At 45.3% G+C, this 20,439-nt stretch overlaps 2 protein-coding genes across 3 annotated transcripts; one reads left to right on the forward strand and one right to left on the reverse strand.

Moving 5' to 3' along the window:
- The first annotated feature begins 106 nt into the window (after nt 1-106).
- LOC144098448 (AFG1-like ATPase) lies at nt 107-7,912 on the forward strand. Of its 2 annotated transcripts, none has more exons than XM_077631124.1 (11): nt 107-629; nt 729-889; nt 957-1,020; nt 1,352-1,453; nt 2,473-2,703; nt 4,032-4,090; nt 4,170-4,252; nt 4,530-4,600; nt 5,238-5,338; nt 6,147-6,407; nt 7,411-7,912. In XM_077631124.1, exons 1-11 carry the CDS (start codon nt 521-523, stop codon nt 7,525-7,527), a joined length of 1,359 nt encoding a protein of 452 aa, XP_077487250.1. In that variant the 5' UTR covers nt 107-520; the 3' UTR covers nt 7,528-7,912. The 2 variants fall into 2 exon arrangements, with proteins under 2 accessions (XP_077487250.1, XP_077487249.1); XM_077631123.1 differs by having other exon boundaries at nt 109-629; nt 6,147-6,512; nt 7,411-7,551.
- On the reverse strand, nt 7,495-20,381 carry CstF64 (cleavage stimulation factor subunit 2 CstF64). Its single transcript, XM_077631122.1, has 10 exons — nt 20,143-20,381; nt 19,982-20,060; nt 19,732-19,901; nt 19,601-19,635; nt 19,037-19,144; nt 18,052-18,516; nt 16,159-16,237; nt 11,467-11,544; nt 10,460-10,800; nt 7,495-7,640 (listed from the first exon to the last, which is right to left on the reverse strand). Exons 1-10 carry the CDS (start codon nt 20,198-20,200, stop codon nt 7,536-7,538), a joined length of 1,518 nt encoding a protein of 505 aa, XP_077487248.1. The 5' UTR covers nt 20,201-20,381; the 3' UTR covers nt 7,495-7,535.
- Between the last annotated feature and the right edge of the window lie 58 nt (nt 20,382-20,439).

Below are 20,439 nucleotides of genomic sequence, written 5' to 3' on the forward strand. Positions count from 1 at the left end.
ATTACTTAATGCTGAGAACAAATAGTTATTTTAGTCATGAGGAAAAATTAGCTAGTAAATAAAGCGAAACTGCGGTCGAGCTAAATTCGACTATACCTTTGACCCTGCGCCTTGCGTGTCGGCTGCTGCAGTGCATGTAATGTGTAGGCAGTGGCTGTGCGTTGTATAGGCTAATATTTGTGAGCAAAAATTGATCGCAGCTGTTGGAAATTGCCTTCGTTATGCGATTTAAGTGGAACAGCATGCCATTCTGTCTTGGCACAACACTGAGAGGTACCGAGGCGTGCCATCCGGCTGTTTCAAATGACGTTGAATGAAAGGTCACTGTGCCGTTAACTACCTACTACTACGTCTTTACTTCAAGCATCGCGCACATCTGAAATGATCTGAAATGGACTTCTGCGATTTGTGTACACTTATCGATATTATACGAGTACGGACTAACGGGAGCTGACCAGTACGTCAGCGGCATGCGCAGCGTTACGACTAGCCTATATATTGTATAGTTGCAAAGGGCAATATGATAGTTAAGGCCGGAGGGCTTGTCCCTCATGTTCGACGAATTGCATGCGGTTGGCGCAGTAGTGCGCATTACCTTGAGCCGGTACGGACCGTCACAAGCGTAAGAGGTGAGAAGCATGCACTGCAATCGTTGTCACACAATAGTGACAGCATGCCAATACCCGTCACTGAGCGTCCTGCTTTTTTTTTTATGTATATTGGTGCAGACGAAACTGCTGGCGATGATGTACTTTCCATTTACTACCGGTTGCTTGGTCAGGGAGAGTTGCTTCCTGATGAGAACCAGCTCAAAATCGCTCAGCTGCTCAAGGAACTTCAGGTCAAAATTGCAGACTATGTGCCACACACGCCCAGCCTTCTTGAGAAGGTAAACTATCAGTATTGTACCTGATTGTAAAGGACTGGAAGTGGAATGTTTCTTTCCTATTCTGCAGTGGTTATTCAAGGCAAAGAAGCCAAAGGAGAAACCGCAAGGGATATACATATATGGGGCAGTGGGTAAGTTTGTATGAATGCGATTTTGTTCAGTAACACTGTTTTCTGTGTGTTACAGCTGGTAGTTGCTCCATTAGCGCCCACCAATCGCGATGCGCTTTTGCCTCATGATTGGCGACACAAATACCCAAAGAGAAGTCACAAACAGATCGCTCCATATATGTGTTCGAGATCTGCTTAGAGACGCTTGCTCGCGTGAATGTTCACAGAACTCTGACCTCTAATGCTTAGTTCAAGGTGGTTTTGGTTTTTGAGTCCTTGGATTGATTCAGTAAAACTAAATTTATGGCTTTGAAGACTGCTAACAAAGTGATTTTCATCTCACTTGTTCAAGGTCGAGGCAAGACAATGCTGATGGACATGTTCTACGAGTCGACAGCCACTGAGAGCAAGCATCGAGTGCACTTCCATTCATTCATGCTGGATGTTCACAACCGTACGTCTATATGCCAAGCTGCATGTGTCACAAACAGCCTGCAATGAAGGTTGCAGGCGTACACGATTAAATGTGCACAACTTCAACTAAGCCAAAAGAATAATGTGGCAGTGTGCATTACATAGGGTACATGGAGTCACCAGTTGTAGGTGTTCTTGCTTCATTTCTTTGTATGTGTGTACCGTCTTGCTTTGTTAGAAACTTTTTAGCATGCAAGCATTAAAACCCCCAATCCCAGATTTCGCTGATGTTTGTCTGTCCGAAGTCTACCTCCGTGACCTTGGGCTTGCTCAGGAAGAGCAACCTGCATCTCACAAGCCTTACCAGTGGCAGCACCTGCCATCGCAAGGCAGTGGCACATCGCTTAACTACTGCACCATTGCACCAGGAGTGGTATGAGGACTCCCAGCATTCTATGAACGTAAAGTAGAGAATGACCAGTTCTGCATATGTGGGCATTAACCTGTTAACGCTATCACCTCACACCTTTAAGGTGGAGCTTAAGTCCGGTTTTGCCGGTCTTTGTCTGAAGCCTGCTTGACCTTGAAAACCAGGCCTCGAACTGAAACCGAAGTGAAAACCAAAGTGCTAGTGCACATGATTCACATTTGGCTTAACCACGCTAAATCGTCCGCCATTTTTTTAAACGACTGAACATGGGTTTTATACATCAGTTAATTTATTGCAAGAAATACAATCATTCTGTTCCCTCCAGCATCCCAAGTATTTAAATTCACTGTAGTTGGTAGAGTTGGATTCCTTTCACTTTCTTCTTGGTATTTTTGCTGGGCCAACTAGCGAATGGTAGTAAATGTCGAAGAGCAAACAGGAAGAGCACAATGAAAGAAGACAGATTGTGTGTGTTAGTTATTCTTTCATTTGTCACTTCCTTTTTGGAATGAAGGGCATATAGTAATATCCTTATCACAAGCCCGTGGAGAGCACCTTGCTCTTCTCAAACAAGCTTATCTTTCATTTCCTGCGTGTTTGCAGTCTGGCTCTCTTTATCTCCCTGGCAGGCATCCACAGCTGGAAGCATGAGTCTGCTCAGTCAGGTCAAGGTCGAAAGTCGCCTCAGTACGACCCCATCCCACCTGTGGCTGAAGCCATCTGTGCTCGTGCCTGGCTGCTCTGCTTGGACGAGTTCCAAGTGACGGACATTGGTGATGCCATGATCCTCAAGCGCCTTTTCAGTCACCTGTTTAACCTAGGTGCTGTGGTTGTGGCCACATCGAACCGCAAGCCTGATGGTGAGGGCCCTTTGTGGTGCTGACCAGTGAAGGATGGGCAGCCAACTGTTTTACCCTGACTGCTCCAGACTGCACATGTGCAATGGAGCAAGCAACTGCAAAACTGCTATCAATCCTGACAACTTTCCAGCGCATTTACGCAAAAATGCTGTGACTAAACCTTCACCTCTACGTAGGAGGAAAGGAAAAATTAATCTCCAGAACACTGAGAAATCCTAGTTGCAATTACTATTACACTATTAGATTTTTTCCTTGCATCAACGAACAGACCATTATCAGAGATGCTTATGTTAATATGCAATAGAACATTTAAGAGCACTGTACAAAGCTTGGAGACATGTCTATTGCCACAACCTCTCTAAGCTCTGCAACATGAGAGTTCTCAAGTAATCATTAGTTTGGTCTGGTTTATGGAGGTTTAAAGTTCCAAAGCGACTCGGGCTATGAGAGAGGCCATAATGAAGGGCTCCGGAAATTTCGACCACACGGGATTCTTTAACGTGCACTGACATCGCACAATACACGATCCTCTAGAATTTCGCCCTTATCGAAATTCGACTGCCGCGGCAGAGATCAATCCCGCGTCTTTTGGGTCAGCAGCCAAGAGCCATGAGCACTGAGCCACCGCGATGGTTCAAGTAATCATTAAAGGGGCACTGAGGCCACATGGAGGTTGGCCTCTATCGATAGGATAACCGAAGACCACTCTCGCTGAAAATGGGAGCTTTTAAGAGCTTGAAAACAGCAAAAAACAAAATACAGGTGTCACCATCGCCGGCCATTTTCGCAAGTAAAATGTGTGCATCAACACCAATTTTTGGGCGTGGATCCCAGAGGCTATGCTACACCGCCATTCATTTAAAGACGGTGTCAACCTGCCCTTTTCAGTAAGGGCATCATGAGTTTGATCTGACCGGCAGGAAGGTTTCTAAATCCAATTTTCTCGGCGATGAATGAGCGTTTTGCTGGCGGACAAATATCAACACATCCAGAGAGAGCCAGTGAACTAATTTTTTTTTTACTGAGCACAATAAATGGAAAGTTGTAACCAGTGCCCCTTTGAACTTCAAGTAATGAAATACACGCTGTGCAAGGGGTGGAATTTTTTTTTGCTTCACATTCCAGCATTCCTGGTGGTGCTACTATGCAAATTGCCGAGCATGTGTGGCTGCCTTGCATGTAGCATAGAATTTAAATGGAAAGTGACGCTTGGAAAAGCAGTAGCCATTCATCCACTTCATTTATCTTTTGCTGATTAGCTACCTTTAGCTGAATGGAAATTACAGGCTTTGACCAAGACCAACCATTTTTCTGTCTCGTGCATGCAGATCTGTACAAGAATGGCTTACAGCGCAGCAACTTTGTGCCTTTCATTGACGTGCTCAAGGTATATGCATCAAAATTCAGGCTATAGTTGCACAGTTTCCGTTCCTTTAGACAGGAGTCTGATCGTTTGTGTACTGCAGAAAAACTGCTTACCAGTGGCTCTTGATTCTGGGGTGGACTACAGAGTACAGAAAGGTGCCACCAAGACCAGCTTCTACTTTGTGTGAGTAACTAACAGTTTACTGCAAGATTTTGAATTGTCGCAGCATTGTGGCATTGCCTTTGAAGAAGCGCTGCACGGTCTCGTTAGAACACCAAAATGCTTGCAAGTGGGCGTGACGTTTTCCTTTCTATCCTTGCTTCTCTTGATGTTCTTTTGTAACAATGAGAAGAGGTTGGACTCAAACTCGTCATTCTGTGCCAAGTGCCTAGCTTTTGAATATTCTTGTCAGGTGCCTGAACAATTTGCCATAGACAATTTTTTATTTAAATGCTTGCAGAAAGTCTGAGTGCGATGCAGATGCAGAGCTAGACAAGCTCTTCAAGGTCCTGGCCAGCCAAGAGAATGATAGTGAGTGTCCACATACTATTCTCTAAACAGCATGTTTTTGCAAAAAGTTATTGTATAATACTCGGCAACATGGGTAACTATTGCAAAGCTGTAAAATCTGCCTCCATGCACTGAGGTGTTGTCTTTTTGGGTGTTAGTAAGGTGGCAGCCCATCAGCTTCAGAAAAACTGACTGCTGTACAATAATGCAGAACTGCGCCTCATGGCACACTAGGCTACAAACAAGGCATGTATCGTAAATAGCAATGCTTTCATAATAAATACAGTCCAGATCATGATGGACATCTGTGAGCTTGTTAGAGAACATAAGCATGCAAAGTAATTTTTTGTCAAAAAGTTAAGCCTTACACAGCATTTTAAGTGTTGCCTGCAGTGAAAACCAAAGACTTGTAGGCATCAGTTTTGGGGAAGCAATTGAGGCAAGACACTGCTACCAGTGGCATAGACTAATTTTTTTTTTTTTTCCACAAAGTAGATCAAAGATGTGTCTTGCTCTGAAGAAAAAGTTAGGCTGTCGGCCAGCCGCATTTAAGAAAAGCAAGTAGGGAGTGCAGATTCAGCCCCAGTCAAAACCCAAGTGGTTGATTTGTGTCGAGCGACAAAGCTTTTGCAATACCGCGAAATCTCTTGTTTTACAGTTGTCCGACCACGTGTGCTCACTATCAAAGGGCGCAATGTTGAGTTCCACAAGACTTGTGGCCGCATACTGGACGCTTCCTTCTCAGAGTTATGTGACCGTGTAAGTAGCACGTGCTGTCATTCCACTCTGGCAGCACTGCAAGTGCATGCAGTTTAAACAAGTGGACATCACAGACCTTTGGACAGCGAATAACTGTGCGCTAGACCACACGAAACACTCTCGTAACACTTTTTATCACAGCTTGCTCTATGCTGTCTGATGGGAGGGATACTTTCTCACGACATTAAAAGGACACAAGAGCATGAAAAAAGTATGTTTACTGCAGCAAAAGTGCCGCAACAGTTTTGCTTTACCTATGCAGCCCCTTAATGAAATAGAAGGGTTTATGAAACCATAATTGATAACTGTACTGGACTTGCATTCTGGAGAAATGGGAAAGTACCTAGGTAAGAGCTTGCCAAGGTAGTTGCAGTTAGTTTGGATTTGCAAGGCCGTGACGAGTTCAAGTTCTTGTGTTCATTAGGGATTGCCGAACAAGCCTTTCACCTAGTTTTGAAAGTTCGCACTGGCCTGGAAACCTGATCTATTTGTTTTTTGCACCCATCAAAAATACAAACAGATAGCATTACTAGACTTTCAGTTGCACACCACTCAATCACTGTCAATGCTTGTTTAGGCAAGGCATGAATTATGGTTGAATTTTAAGGCAAGGATTTGAGCAGTTTCAATATCCTGTTATCAAATGAAGCTTTCTTGTTTTACAGGCAGAAGTGATCTCAATTGGAAAAAAAGTTTCAGAGAACGATTGTGCATTAAAGTAAAGGCTTTATTTTTCACTGCATTTCAGTTGTGCTGCAAGGTGTTAAATGGCTTACTATGCGTTGCCTTGTGCTTTTTCTTTGTGCAGGCAGTTGGTGCAGTTGATTACCTTGCACTAAGCCAGATATTCCACACAATACTAATCCGTGATGTGCCTGTGCTGACCCTGCGCGAGAAGACACAAGCTCGGCGATTTATCACTCTGGTGGACACTCTGTATGACCACCGTGTTCGCTTGGTCTTATCGGCCGCTGCCCCAGCTGATAAGCTCTTTCAGGCAGTCAAGAGCGACGACAGCCTCACCGACGAGAACCGTTCGCTCATGGATGACTTGCAAATTAGTGACAAGGTATGCATTCGTCTCACATCTCTACAGCTGTTGCAAGTTGTAAATTGCCCGTGTATCGTCAGTCTGCATTCTGCTTCACATTACGTTTTTCAGCGTGGTCCACCTGTAAGTAAAAGGTTGCTACAAAGACATTGCATTTTGGCACCATTTTACAACTTCTTAACCACAGTAAACTTTAAGCAAGTGTTTGATTGTGGCTTTTAATTAAAAGTTTTGCTTAGCAGTGGAGAGAATTTTTCCATGACATCGATGTACCAAACTAATTTGCAACCATTCTCCACGGGTATCTCCACTCCTAGCGATGTGAAGAAGTCAATGACCACTTTGTATGCTGTTGGAAGCAAAGGAAAAGCACTGCTGCTGCCATGTAATTCAAAACATCTAAAACAGTGAGCCCAGGCATCATTTTCATGGCCTTTTTTTGTGGACAGCCACAGTGAACATTGACATAGAAAAAATAAACTGTAGGCTGATCACCCACCTTTTTTAATCCGACGGCGAATACTTAAATAAGTGGCAAGTAAGGCTCTTTGTAAAGAAAAATAAACAATAACAGTCATAATAAAATAATTTCAGTGTTTCTTCAGTTCCAATGTAACAAATCTTAGCTGTACCCTACATGGGGACAAGCAAATAATGTCACGTGTTAGAAAGATACACACTGGTGGCGCCTGGCAGTGTGGAACAAAAGCCTGTTCCTCAAAAGAACAAGGTAAAACTGATAGTGTCTGCATAGGTTTATAATGTTCATTAATGTGTTTTGATTAAAAAGTAACACCACAAAGTATTTTGTGCCAGCTCACAAGCAGCCCCAAGCAGTTTGCGACACTGTCACGTAACTCAAAGCTGCCGAGTTCCCCTTCCTGTATGGCCCACTCAGTTCCCACACTTTGCAGTGAACGGCATAGGGCGACACCTAATGAGCTACTCCTGTTATGTGCAAAGTGAAAGGATGAGATTCATAATATACACATTTTTGTTTCCTTATATCCTTGCCTTGCAGAATGTGAGCATCTTCAGTGGTGAAGAGGAGATGTTTGCCTTCGACCGGACTGTGTCGCGGCTGAATGAGATGCAGAGCGAGAACTATTGGGCACAGGCGAGCAAGGATGTTTATTAGGAGAGTCCTCACTGCTGCTGGGTGCTGCGGGCAATCTGTTCCTTGAGCACCATGATGCTCTGGCGCTGGTCTGGAGGCAGCAACGCGATCTGCTGGTCTGAAAGCTGCAGCACCTGCCGAACGGAGATTGACAACACCCCCATCACCAGTGTGGCTTACGGCTCGAGGGCAGTCCAGGCTTTTTGCTGTCTCTACCCTGATAAAAATGCCCTGAAGGCAAGACCAATGGCCCGTGACAATTCAAGATATTTATTCGAGGACAGAGAAATAACGCTTTCTAAAATATGGCAAATTTTGGGATTTTTTCTTTGCAGAAGCCTTGTCTTTGGCTTTTTTAATAATTTTGTCCTGTGCTTTGTAATTAAAAGTGCACTATGTTACAGAATTCAGACTGAAAGCTTCATTTGGCTACAATTGCATGACAGCAATGCTAGTAGCAAAATGCACACTGCCGAGCAACAATAACTGACTGCATTCTATTTGAGCTCATAACTGATATTTTCTCATTGAACAGTAGGTGACAGGGCTGCCTGTGTGTAACAGCCACAAGCACCATTTGCCAGGGTACCTCCTAAAAATGGTCATGCCTTTTCCCATACAGCCATGTTGTGCCTTACCAGTGCCATTTCAAGTGCAAAGAGAAACAGTAGTTCATTTGCTTAACTGCAGTCAACCAGAAGACTTCATTTTTCAATTACTTCAGTTACCATTTTTACATGTAAACAATGCAAAGAGGAAGTCTAAGACTTCACAAAAAAGAAAAAAATATTACAATTATATGGCGATCACACTCTGTTCAAGCTGACTACAACCGAGGTGCGTGGGTGTCGGAAAGTTGGCTTCTCCTATAGTCTGATAAAACTCCAGAACGAAGCGGCAGATGCCCCTCAAAGGAGACCCTTCAGCTAATGGCGCCGACCAATCTCCATGACACTGTGGTTAATCAGATTAGGCCATGGTTACTCCCCATTCATCTGCCACCCCCTGCTATTTCATGCCTGCAGGTCCAAACGGATCGATCAAGGGGGAGAGCGAGAACCAGTAGACGCCATTGGCTGGAGGAGCTTCTCCGAGGGGCATTTGCTGCTCTGTTCTTGAGTTGTATCCAACTATGTATAGCAGCTCGCGAGCTTGGTAGTGAAAGCTGCTGTAGCTCTCTCAAACAGCAGTAAGAAAGATCATTCGCGTTATATTACCACCTTGGTTCCTTATATAACGCGAGATGCATTCTGAAACCTAATGAACTGAAAAAAAAAAAAAAAATACCTACTCGCATTATAGTCGTGTCAATATGATACTTACAAACTGTTAAGGGGATGCTGGAAGGATTCTGATGGTCATATTCTAATGCAACAAATCTGTAGAGGTGGTCTTTGTGAATACCCGAGTCAAATTTAAAAGCTCTGCATGACCCTTACAATTAAAATTTTTTTTAATTGTTTTAGAAATGCTTTTTTTAACCTGCTGTTCACAACCGATCAGGGCAATACCTGACCGCACTTTCTTAGCCGCCCTTCCCCCTCCGACATAGAGTTGGGAATCTGCGCAAACCTTCTCACAGGACATGCCCAAGTAACAGTCCTGACCAGTTCCCCCCCCCCCCCCCCCCCCCCCCTTTTTTTTCTGGCGGGTCCGCATGTGTGTGTGTATGTTGAGGGGGAATAGGAGGAGCATCAAGAACTGTTTTTTATTTGTCAACACATATAGCTGAAACATAGCACGCGGATATATCACAGAATGCTGATCTCAAATGTGCATTTAGATTTCAAATATCTCACCTGGAAGAAAATGTAAAACAACATAACATAACCTAATTAGGCCATTTCTTATGAGCTTTTATGATAATTTCTTAGCTAAAAAAAGCATTTTTAAGAATATGCAGACATTTTCAAAGGTCCACTGCACATCCTAAACCTAAGAAAACAACTATAAATTCATTTTGTTTATTATAAATAAATAACAAAATGGGAAAGAGACACTGAACCTAATTGCTAATCTATTATGTTTGAAGGTAAAAGGAATGCTTTAGGATGTGCGCAGCAGGCTTTCGGAAATGTCTACGTATTCTTTTCTGGCCCATAAGAAATGATCTAATTAGGATGTTTTCTCACCATATATTTTCCTTCCAGGTGAGATATTTGAAATCTAAATGCATATTTGAAACCAGCACTATGTGATATAGGTACGTGCATTATAAGTTTCAGCGATATATACTGAAAAATAAAATACAAGTTTTTAAGACCCTCTTCCTCCTTAATCATTTTTCTTTGATGTTACAGAAGTGTTACCGAAGCTAGCTTAAATATTTCTGAGTGATGGAATACCGATCACTTGTGAGCTTTTCCCAAAACCAGTAAGTAATGTTTCATGGACCCTTTAAACATCAAGCCACTTTTATGCGACATTTATCCAAAAGAAAATGTTTCTGGAGGAAAAGGTATTCTAGAACGCTTCTGGCATACCCCAAAAATGCTGATATCAATGTCGACCAGTTATTGACTAATTCTGTGCATTAAAACATGACTAAGTTGGCACCATAGATAATGCAGGCAACATGCCATTCTTCAAACGCAAGCATACCTAAGCCAGAGACTTAACTGTGACCTCTAAACCCAAGGCTGAGCTCTTCGGCCCTAAATGTACTTATCAAGCTCGGCACAGTATGATCGCAAAAACAGAAAAGTGTTTTCACCGGCTAACGTATAAATAATTCACTCCCATACTTGCGCAGAGCAAAGAAAAAGGAACGACAGCAGAGGGTGTACTGCACCCCCTCCCTCAACCCACAAAGGCCAGATAGCATTCCCTCTGGATAGTAAAAAAAAAAAAAAGTGGCATACCTACGATAACATCAACATTGTTTACCACTAGAAAAAGGTGCTGACTCCACCCAATGTGGCAGCCCCATTTGTGTGCACAGTGAAGAGCTCACCTGCATGATAAGTGCAGCTTTCTCTTGGTCCTGTGCGGAAATGACTGGGTTTGCAGCGGCAGGGGGTCCTGGGCGCCCAGCTCCACCTGCCATGCGGGGGTCATCCCTGGTTCCACCGCCAAAGGGTCCCCCCCGACTGCGGGGATCAAAGGGTGCCCCGGGCCGGTAGCGTGGGTCTGTGCGCAGGTCCTGGTCTTCAAGGGGCGGCTGTTGGCGCATGTCGCGGTCACCCATGGGCGGCATGACGCGGAGGTCCCGGTCTCCCCGAGGGTCCAGGCGAGGGTCGGGCCCTCCTCCCAGGCCCCCACCCCTGCCGGGACCCCCACCCATGGGGCCCATCACTGCACATGAGGAGAGAAAGGGCACATATCAGACTGACATGCCCCGCTGAGCTAACACTGCTGATGTGTAAATAAATACGCACATGCACAAAAAAAATCGCATAGTGTTTGGTTAGTTTGTCAGAAGCACACGCCTGTGTGACCCACTCATGGTGCGTTGTGCATGCGTACACTGCAGCTAGCCAAGGGCTACCACCAACAATTAGCCACTCATGTTTATCAGAAGCAAGCTGCACCAAGCCTGTTATTCATGGGTGCATTTTAACACCAAGGTGAAATCAAAAGCAAAGGCATAACACTTGACAGAAGGCCCAGTTACTTGTCCACTTACTCTGGGCATAAGAAATGTGCACACAGCATAAATCAACAGAGGAAAAAATAAGGGGGGGAACAGAAGAGGGGCATCCCTTAGTTCCCAATACACAATTCACAGTTCAGACATTCTACAATAATGCAATGTTTTCCTCCACGGAAAAATAGCGAGGATGTCTTTGTTCAATGAAGAGAAGAGAAGAGGGAATATAAGACAAACATATTGCAAGTAAGCCCTACAGAAGTTTCCAAGTTCACAACAACAAATGACAAGTGTCACATTACTTTCAAACCTGAACACGCATGCAGAGAACAGCTAAGTTCCACAGGCGTGACAATTTCAATGGCACCCACCACGAGGATCGAAGGGATTGCTTCTGATCTGGTCGGGCCCCGCAGGTCGCTCCCCCAGCAATGATGCTCGTGCTGGTGCTGAAGACAACACAAGAGAATGAGACAGCTTGTACATACAACTGGTAAATTTAGGAGGTCGTCACTGCGTTTCTCTAGATTAAAGGACACTGCACATAGTAGTGAGTTTAGGGGTTATCAATGCTCTCTTCAGAAGGCATGTGAAAAGTGCGCATATGGTTTTTGTGGCCGCCAATATGGGTGGCAGCTCCATGTCATCTGTCGTGCCCTGCACTTTGTTTGACACATGCCACTGAAATGAACCAAATGCATTCACTGCTAAATTCGAACTTTTTTCATTCAAAGTGATGCTCTGGCCCCCTCACATTAAAGACACTGAAAAGGCTCCCTTTTTTTCTTACTCAGCAAAAACTTAAACCTTCAGTCCTATCAAAGTGTCTGTTATTGAGAGTCAATTGCATCACAATAGAATCTCGACAACGCATCTCACGAGGTCATGAAAAATATTCGTATCATCTGAAATTCAGAACATCAAAAGCTGAACAAAACCCGCATGCTGAAGCATGGGAAAAGCATTCATGCACATATGTTTACAGCCGATGGAGTTTACAGTAACACCTTGATAATTCAATAGGTTCATTTGAAATCCTGAATAATTCACAGAATTCCTTTGGTCCCATAATTTCCAATGTAAACTTTACCACATAATTCCAGCTGGCAACTTGTGCTATTAATCCAAAGATCTGGGATGCCATGTAGGAACGCCAATGTTTAACTGATAACGTACTGTTGCGCCGCTTATAATAGTCGCGCGAGCCCAAATTAAGCAGTGCGATGCCTAACTAACCACACACTGCTGCCCAGACAATTGCAAAACTCTGTTTGAGCACATGACATGTTGACATGGCATTGGCAGAAGTCACCCTCTGCAGTCCACCACCGATGCCAACAAGTTCAGACGTGTCTGGCACTGACAGAGTACTGTTTCTATTTTGCGGTCGCAGCACCACCGTGCCAAGCTCACTGATAAAAAAAAAACACCACGCTGCACCCAAATGCCTGGACAGACTACATGTGTTCTCGTAGCTCCTTTTCAATCACAGATACTTCTATCGCGAGCCCTTCTCCGAGAGCTTCGCCACACTCCTAACCTGACGTATCTGACCTTGGTCATCGCCCTCACGTGCGCTGAAAACGATAGAGCATAAAAGTGCCGGCGAAAGGCAAAGAGCTTTGCCAGTGATTGAGTTACATCGAGAAAAATGTGGGACCATGTTATGCGGACATCAAAACCGAAGTGACTGAAATTCTGGCAACCGCCAAAGACAAGGCGACCACAACTAGTCAGAAAGAGGTCCCACTATAAAGAAATGTTAAACGCAGCTTTGTTGCATGCAATACTAGCGACTCTGAAACAATTTCACATTTCGTGCTTGCCTTTTCGTTTTCGGGTAATTAGAATACTTTATGCAGACTGACAAGTTTGGAATTAAAGAAGAAAGACTGGCTAGTTGGTGCTTTTGATTCACTGGCGTTAGTCCCATCGATATCTTTTCGCTGTCCCTTGCGTTTTTTAGCGCTAGTAACCATGTTCCAGCTTGGAATTAACGACATTCAACTGTATTTACAGCCGTAAGTCGCTGCTCAGTGCTCACGGTGCATACTAGGCGAATGGCGACTGTGGTGTTAGTTATGTGAGAACAGCTACTTGAGTGTGTTGTCCTAGCTGTCACTTTTGTACCATCCCATCCGTAATAACACTTGAGAACATTCTGAACACCCAAAATTATACACGTTGTATGGCAAGAAAATTTCAAGAATTCGTGCCCATTGTGATCATGTCATCAAGATTCTAATATACCTGACAATACCGCATCGTCTAGCAAAATAGTACACGCACACAGCTCAGATGGTAAGTGACGTTTATGCAATACCATACAGGCAAATGGCAAAAGACATATTTCTAACGACACGTAGAACTTGCGTCAACCACTACTATTTCATATAGGTACACCCCAACAAGATTATGCTAGCACATTCCCAATTGCAATGGAAAGCAGCATGCCATCATGCAATACTGAAAGCAAAGCAGACTCATAAATGCAAAAGCACAGAAAATTACACATGTAATAGCTCAAAATTTTGCCAGCAAATGTTTATGTACTATAGTTGGATTCAACTCAAGAACAAAGCAGGGAATGCATCTCACAGGAGGCCCTGCAGCCAATAGCATTGGCCCTAGTCATGTTGTCACTGTTAATCCCCTGATCAATGGTTAATCCCCTGGCACATGCCAGCCCACTGCAATGTCGCACTACCAGGCTCAAGGGGATTAACCACGAAGTCCTTAGAACTAGTCAATGCCACTGGCTGGAGGGCCTCCTTTGATGGGCATCTGCTGCTTCCTTTTTGAGTTACCATATATACCGTGTAAGAGCCACACATTTAATGCGAAAGCATAAATGAGCTAGCGTCACAGAAAGTCCGGTGTCAGCATTGGCGTCATCAGCGTCATTGACCGTGAGTGCAAAATCCACGAAAAATCCCCAGAGAAGCAACCTAGGAGGCAGGTGGGCCACCTAGGTCACGTGACTTGGCAGCGTCATTACAACCTGCGAGCAAACTTCCCACCGTGGCAGGTGGCAGTTAAACTGGTCACTCGGGAAGAGCAACCTGGGTCGCACAAGGCCCACTGGTGGCAGCACCTGCCATTCCAGGGCAGTGGCACATCGCTTAACTGCTGCACCACTGCGCCAGGAGTGGTTGAAGGCCTCCCAGGGGTCAAATAATGTACAGTAGAGAATGACCAGTTCTGCATATATGGGAATTAACACATGTGCTACCGCGTCACACCCTTAAGGTGGAGCTTAAGTGCCCCCTCCAATTTTTATTTTTTCCATGGTTTAGACAGGTATGGCCCTTACATGGTACCGGAAATTTCAGTAAAACTTTTCTGACTACAGCGGAACCCCAATTAAACCTACTTCACAAAGCAGATCTTCACACCTTAGCACAGCGCAGAATAACATCAAGGCTTAAATTTCTGTACTTACTTTATTACGGTCATTTGAACATCTCAAGAGAAACATACCTCCAGGAACCATTCCGTCACTCTTCAAGAAATAACCATGAAAAAGCACTTCATCAACCCATAAGCCACATTAATGCTCATAAATATTCTTTATTCCCATCGGCTATTTTTTGCTGGAATAAACTACCACCGGCTGCTGTAAACTGCAACTCAATCGAATCATTCATAGAGCATGTTAACAGAGTTGAATCACTGTCAGTACCACCGTGATGAACCTATGTCGCCCAATTTCCATTTGTATTTTCTTTGCAATTACATGTGTTTCCTTTTCAACCCGCTAGTTTCTTCTCCTGGCTTTGACGTCATTAGTACCCTGTGCCACTATAGCGATGAAATGTTATTTTTGTACCCTTGTACTTTACGTATTCCCTTTGTTTTATATTCCCTCCTTGTAACCACTCCTGCATGGGCCCGAGAAGGGCCTGCAGTATCTGTAAATAAATAAATAAAAAAACGCCCTTTTTTATGCTACGGCACACATTTTTACGACGAGTTAGCGCAGTCTCAACAAATCCTTCATATATATAATTCATTGAAAGTATGGATGATAGGATGCGCACCCGCATAAAGTAAATCAGGTTGCTAGGTCAGTTTACAGGTAAACATCACGTGATTCTAAGTTAAGATCAAGATACTCCGAAGATCTGGCGCTCGACCGACGCTTTGGCCGACAGTTTGGAGCGGTGCGCCATTGTGTGACCCACGGCCGTGAGTGTGAGGTGGCTGGCTTGCTTTTCGCGCACTTCACTGCTGAAGGCCTCAGGAAATATACCTCAGGAAACACAAACACACACTCACACACACACACACGCACGCACGCACGCATGTTCATTATAATGTAAGGTTTTATGTGATGGTAAACAGGTAACAAGGTTACGCCTTTTACAGCAACCGTGACTATGGTAAGAAAAAAACAAACAATTGTAACAATGGGCCAGGGTACGCATCAATCTGTGTTACTCTGCTGACCACTGAGGAGATCAGCTTTTTAACGTCTGACAAAATCAAACAAGCCAAAGGCATCAAAATATTAGAGCTTATAATTTTTCTTGCGATTAGCGTATCACCCGAGCCTGGCGGGCAGTGTGTCGCTGCAAGGAAACATGAAACTAACATGGGCGTGCCCCATTCTAGCTTTATGTGCAGCATGACGTTTTGTCCTTTCTGGCGCAAATGCCGAGCACTTCAGACGAGTTAGCAGCACCACTGAGGCACCGCGTGTTCACAGTTCCGGGCAGAGTCCGACGTGCGGGACAATGCGTGCCTGCGCATGCAGGCAGTTATCACCTATCAGCTCTTATCATAACGTTGCAAGCCAGCAAAATTATGCACACATGAAGCAGTTCTTTTGCCCGATTCTTTCTCTCCCCCCCCCAAATTACAGGCTGCCAATTCAATGGTGCGGCCCTTACACAAGTATATACATTATGTAAGACAGTATTACTTGGCAAATCACACAGCATGTGTGGAAATCTGCTCAATTCTACTAGTCAAACCCTACTGCAATTCATGCAATGCGAATCTTGGCATTTGCATTTTGAATTAGCAAGTTCTACTGAATCCAATAAATATTGTCGGCTTACCTCCAAACCCTGGCTCTGGGAAGGCCTGTTCGGCAGAAAACCCCGGTCCACCACCTGGCCCTCCCAGTGGTCCCAACCCCTGCAGAGAAATTGAAAAGAACATAGGTAAAATCAGCTCCTTCAAGGATCTAAAGCAACTTATTTTTGCGGTTCAATCCAGGGACACAAAAATTGGTGAATAAATGCAGGGCCTTGCTTCATTATAAGATGTCCTCACAAGTGCAATCAGACAATATCAGTGCCATGGAATATATTATTGTTATTGTTTCAGGTGTGGACAGGATAGGAAAGCCCTCAAGCATAATCCTTGTTCTGGCTCTGCTGCTGTTGACCAGCAATGACAGTAAAGGCAGAGTCACATTGCAGAAACGGTCTGAAAACTCCGTTCGCCAATGTGACGCTTCCATAGTGCTGCCAACACTATCATATCGCATCAACACATACTCAATGAAGACACATCCCTTTCAGCAACATGTATCGAAAATTCTGCGCCAACAGTTGGCGAACTCCTTATTACACTGGAAAAACTGCTTGGGGTGCAGCTCTCCGCCGCCTCTCTGGTGTTACCCCTCATGTGCTCTCTTCCATACACAGCCGTGGAAACCGGAGACACCTTGAGCTGCCGAGCTGCTTATGCGCTTGGCTGTAATATGTAGAACGAATATAACTGCCATGTGTGGCTGCTGCAGCAGTAGTTATGCTGATGTTTTGTGCCATCGATTCTGGCTCAAAAGATGCATACACGACAAAAAACGTGCCTACGCATTACGCCGTCTCACTTCCGAAATGCGTGCGGCACGTAGTGAAATGCCTATGCGAAGCATGCCCCATCAAAGAATTTCCAAGCGATAACAGAACACTACTCTGCTGTTAATTTCAATTTTCAAGACACCTTAATAAATAACACGTGCTCACCTGTGAAATCTGATCCCAACTTTGTAGCGATCCCTTGAAATGATCTATCCTTCAGCTCATGCTGATGATACCCCCTCCGTTACGTCCCGCATGAATTGCCTGTCATTGACCATCAGATAGCTCCCTTTCTTGGGCGAATGCGACAGCAGCATATTTGCATGAGCACCTCACAGACTAGTCTGCCAGCACCTGTGAGAGTCGCACTCAGTCCACAACTAGCGTAGCTGGCGCCGCTGAAACTGCAGAAGACAGAACCATCACTACAGGCAGAGAGGGGCTGCACCAGAGAAGAAAGGGGCTTTTTGGAAAGCCCCACTTGTCAGGAGCATACGCTAATTTGCACACACAAATGAGACGGGCACCAAACGGTGCTCTTCCACAGCGCCTCCAGCGGAAGTGCGGGCAAGATCGAGGAACGGCGGCCACGCATGAGCCAGCAGTGTTGACGACAGTACCTTGCCCGCCGGCATGTGCCCGCCGACAAGGCGCCACACCGCAGCAGACAACAATGCGATGAAAGGAAAGCAAACAATGTTTGCAAGCAGGAAAAGCACTAAAGCGGTCAATCACCGACAGGTGCATGGTTTGGCTGGCGTGTTGTCACCAGGAAGTTCGCCCAGTCCCCTTATAATTCCCATGTATTATGGCTCAATTCTTGGAGCTATTATCAGTTGTTGCCAGCTGCTTATGCTAAAGCTGACCCGAAGGCTGCAGCAGTGATAAATTGCAGCACTGCTTTCATGAGGCCGCCACACCATTTCATAACCCTCCCCTGAGAGTCAAAGCTGAGCTATAACACCAAAAGTATGCATGAATTTGCTGCGTTGAGTATCATCTGTCAGGCAGAAAGTGTTAGCTGATAACATTGAGCAGCTAAAGCATGGGTTAGCAAAGCTGTTCACATTCACTCTTAATCCCAACTGCAACAAGTGTGACTGTCCGGACAAAGGCAAGCCGACTGGCAGTATAAAAACTCACTCCAGGCTGCTGTCCCAAGGGTTGTCCCATTGACTGAGGACCCAAAGACTGGGGACCCAGCGACTGGGGACCCAGTGCCTGTGGCCCCAGTCCCTGGGGTCCCAGGGCAGACTGCGGCCCACCAGTCGCTCCCACCAAGGGTCCGGCTCCACCAACCAAAGGCCCAGCTCCACCCACCAGGGGTCCAGTCCCAGTCCCCAGGGGCCCCGCTGCTCCTGCCATGGGCCCTGCACCACTGACCATGGGACCAGCACCACCCACCAGGGGTGGCTGGGTTCCACCCAGGGGCTGCTGCGAGCCTGTGCCCAGTGGGTTCAGGTTGGGGTTCTGGCGGTGCAATATGCTCAAGGCCACCTGAGGTTCCACAATCTTCATGATGACCTGTGCCTGGAGCAGCGCATATGCCAGCTGAGGGTTCTGCAGAAGCATGTTGCGTGCTTCCCCAGGGTTGTTTTGGATGCAGAGCTGCAGTTGTGAGATATGGTCACCAAAGAAGAAAAGCAAGAATGGGTGACACTCAGATCTACGTCGTTACATGCGCGCAAATAATGTGCATGGCACACAATAACACGAGCTTTGCACACTACACACCAACGTCAACACAGCAAGCATCAACTGCTATGAAAGGCTAAAGTCACCCGATATAAAACAACTGTAACAGGCCCCTTCATGAAATGGGAGTGGACGATAACATCACTTGTTGCCCCAAAAAGCATGGGCAGTAGGCCAATTAAAATCAAGAACCAAAGAAACAAACAGGTACAAAAAAGTTTAACAAGTGCCAAAAAGCTTAAAAAGAAGTTGTTAGGATAGGTTTCACATCCAGTGTTCAACTTACATGAATGGAATTAAATTTCACCATGCAGCTCCGAAGTAACACATCTTGTCTTAAGTGCGTGAATCAGCCAATGAGTAAGACATTTTAACAGTCCCGCAGTTCATGTATCATGCAAAGTTCCACTCAACTGTGCAGGATATAGCATACCTTCATCTGCTTCATCAGTTCAAACATCTGTTCAGGTGGCAAACTTGCTACAGCTTTGGAAATTGCTTCAGGTGCACGTTCGGGCTCCACCTCTGGACCATAAGGACTCTGAAGAATGCATGAATAGACTATAAACGTAATGTGTGAGGCAGCACAAAATAAACATCCTGCTGTTCGAGTGCTTTTTGTTTGTTTTTGTTTTGTTTTTTGTTGGGTAGTTGGGGGGGGGGGGGGGGGGGGGCAAAATACAAGCATTCAGCAAATGCAGTGCACGTCTGCAGACAGTTGGAATCCAAAGAGTGAACAAATCATCAACTCTACCTAAAAGATGGCTCTTCCTTCACATCAGTGCAGTTGCCCATGGCTCAGTAATTAGCATTCAAGAAGTTCACATGCGACAACTGAGCACTTTTTAAACTGCAAGAGCGTACACCTAGGCTGCAATGAGACCAATGTTTTAGAAGTTATAAACCAATCTTCTGCTAAAACCAGCCTTATGCTAAAAAGCTCAAAAACTGTCAATTAGACCGCTTCCAAATTATTGCGACTGGCTAATACACCCACCTCAACAGGAGGACCACCCAATGACGCCTGCAAATCTGAATGAGAAAAAAAAAATTATTGGACTCTAAGACAGGGCCATGGGCAATAAATAACGGGGAAGGCTTGCCATGCTTGGAAACACGAGACCTTACTTTTGAGCTCTTCTTTACTCTTCTCGCTTGCAGCGTTGTCCACACGCAGCGGACGCCCGTTGAGGTCGAATGCATTCAAGTTGCGCATAGCGCTGAGCGCAGTCTCTTGGTCCTTGTATTCGCAGAAGCCATAGCCTTTCGGCTTCCCTGTCTCACGATCATAGACAAGTCTGCGAGTGAACGGCAGACTAGATTAAAGCCACTGTGTTACGAAAGGAAAACGAATGTCGTGGCTCCAAAGTGTGCTCACCTAAAGCTGACCACTGGCCCGACTTCGGAAAATATGTCTTTTAGCTGCTCCTCTGTAGCTTCATAGGGAATGTTCCCCACTGCAACACAAATGCGGGGGAGTTCGTTCAGACGTTGTGCAGACAGCATAACATGCACATTTGAGGGACGGCGCTCACTCACCGAACACCGAACGCACAGAGCGTTCGGCGGCTGAGAGGACCCCTTGAACTGCTGTCATGTCGGCAGCGTTTTTGCGCGACTTCCCCAGGTCGGCGTCAGGGCGGGCACTTACTTACGATAATAACTTATTCCCTTATCCCCTAACAAGCACAGCACGGCAAAGGCGGCGAGATCGCAGCTTCCGCGCCGACAGCGGGCAGCAGCACAGCGTACACAAAAACTTTATTCGCAGTTCGGGCTCGACGTGTGTCGACTTTGGCTGTGGATCGACTAAGGCTTATACATGCCGTTTTAGCC

The sequence above is a fragment of the Amblyomma americanum genome, chromosome 7, assembly GCF_052857255.1.
Source record: "Amblyomma americanum isolate KBUSLIRL-KWMA chromosome 7, ASM5285725v1, whole genome shotgun sequence".
NCBI classification, from domain to species: Eukaryota; Metazoa; Arthropoda; class Arachnida; order Ixodida; family Ixodidae; genus Amblyomma; species Amblyomma americanum.

Excerpts from the sequence above, each read along its gene's own strand:
- CstF64 (XM_077631122.1), bottom strand. The coding sequence starts at position 20,200 with ATGACAGCAGTTCAAGGGGTCCTCTCAGCCGCCGAACGCTCTGTGCGT. Across the intron at positions 20,061-20,142 it reads CTCTGTGCGTTCGGTGTTCG|TGGGGAACATTCCCTATGAA; the intron begins GTGAGTGAGCGC and ends TTTGTGTTGCAG. Across the intron at positions 10,801-11,466 it reads CAATCCCTTCGATCCTCGTG|TGATGGGCCCCATGGGTGGG; the intron begins GTGGGTGCCATT and ends CCTCATGTGCAG.
- LOC144098448 (XM_077631123.1), top strand. The coding sequence starts at position 521 with ATGATAGTTAAGGCCGGAGGGCTTGTCCCTCATGTTCGACGAATTGCA. Across the intron at positions 1,021-1,351 it reads ATACATATATGGGGCAGTGG|GTCGAGGCAAGACAATGCTG; the intron begins GTAAGTTTGTAT and ends CACTTGTTCAAG. Across the intron at positions 2,704-4,031 it reads ATCGAACCGCAAGCCTGATG|ATCTGTACAAGAATGGCTTA; the intron begins GTGAGGGCCCTT and ends TCGTGCATGCAG.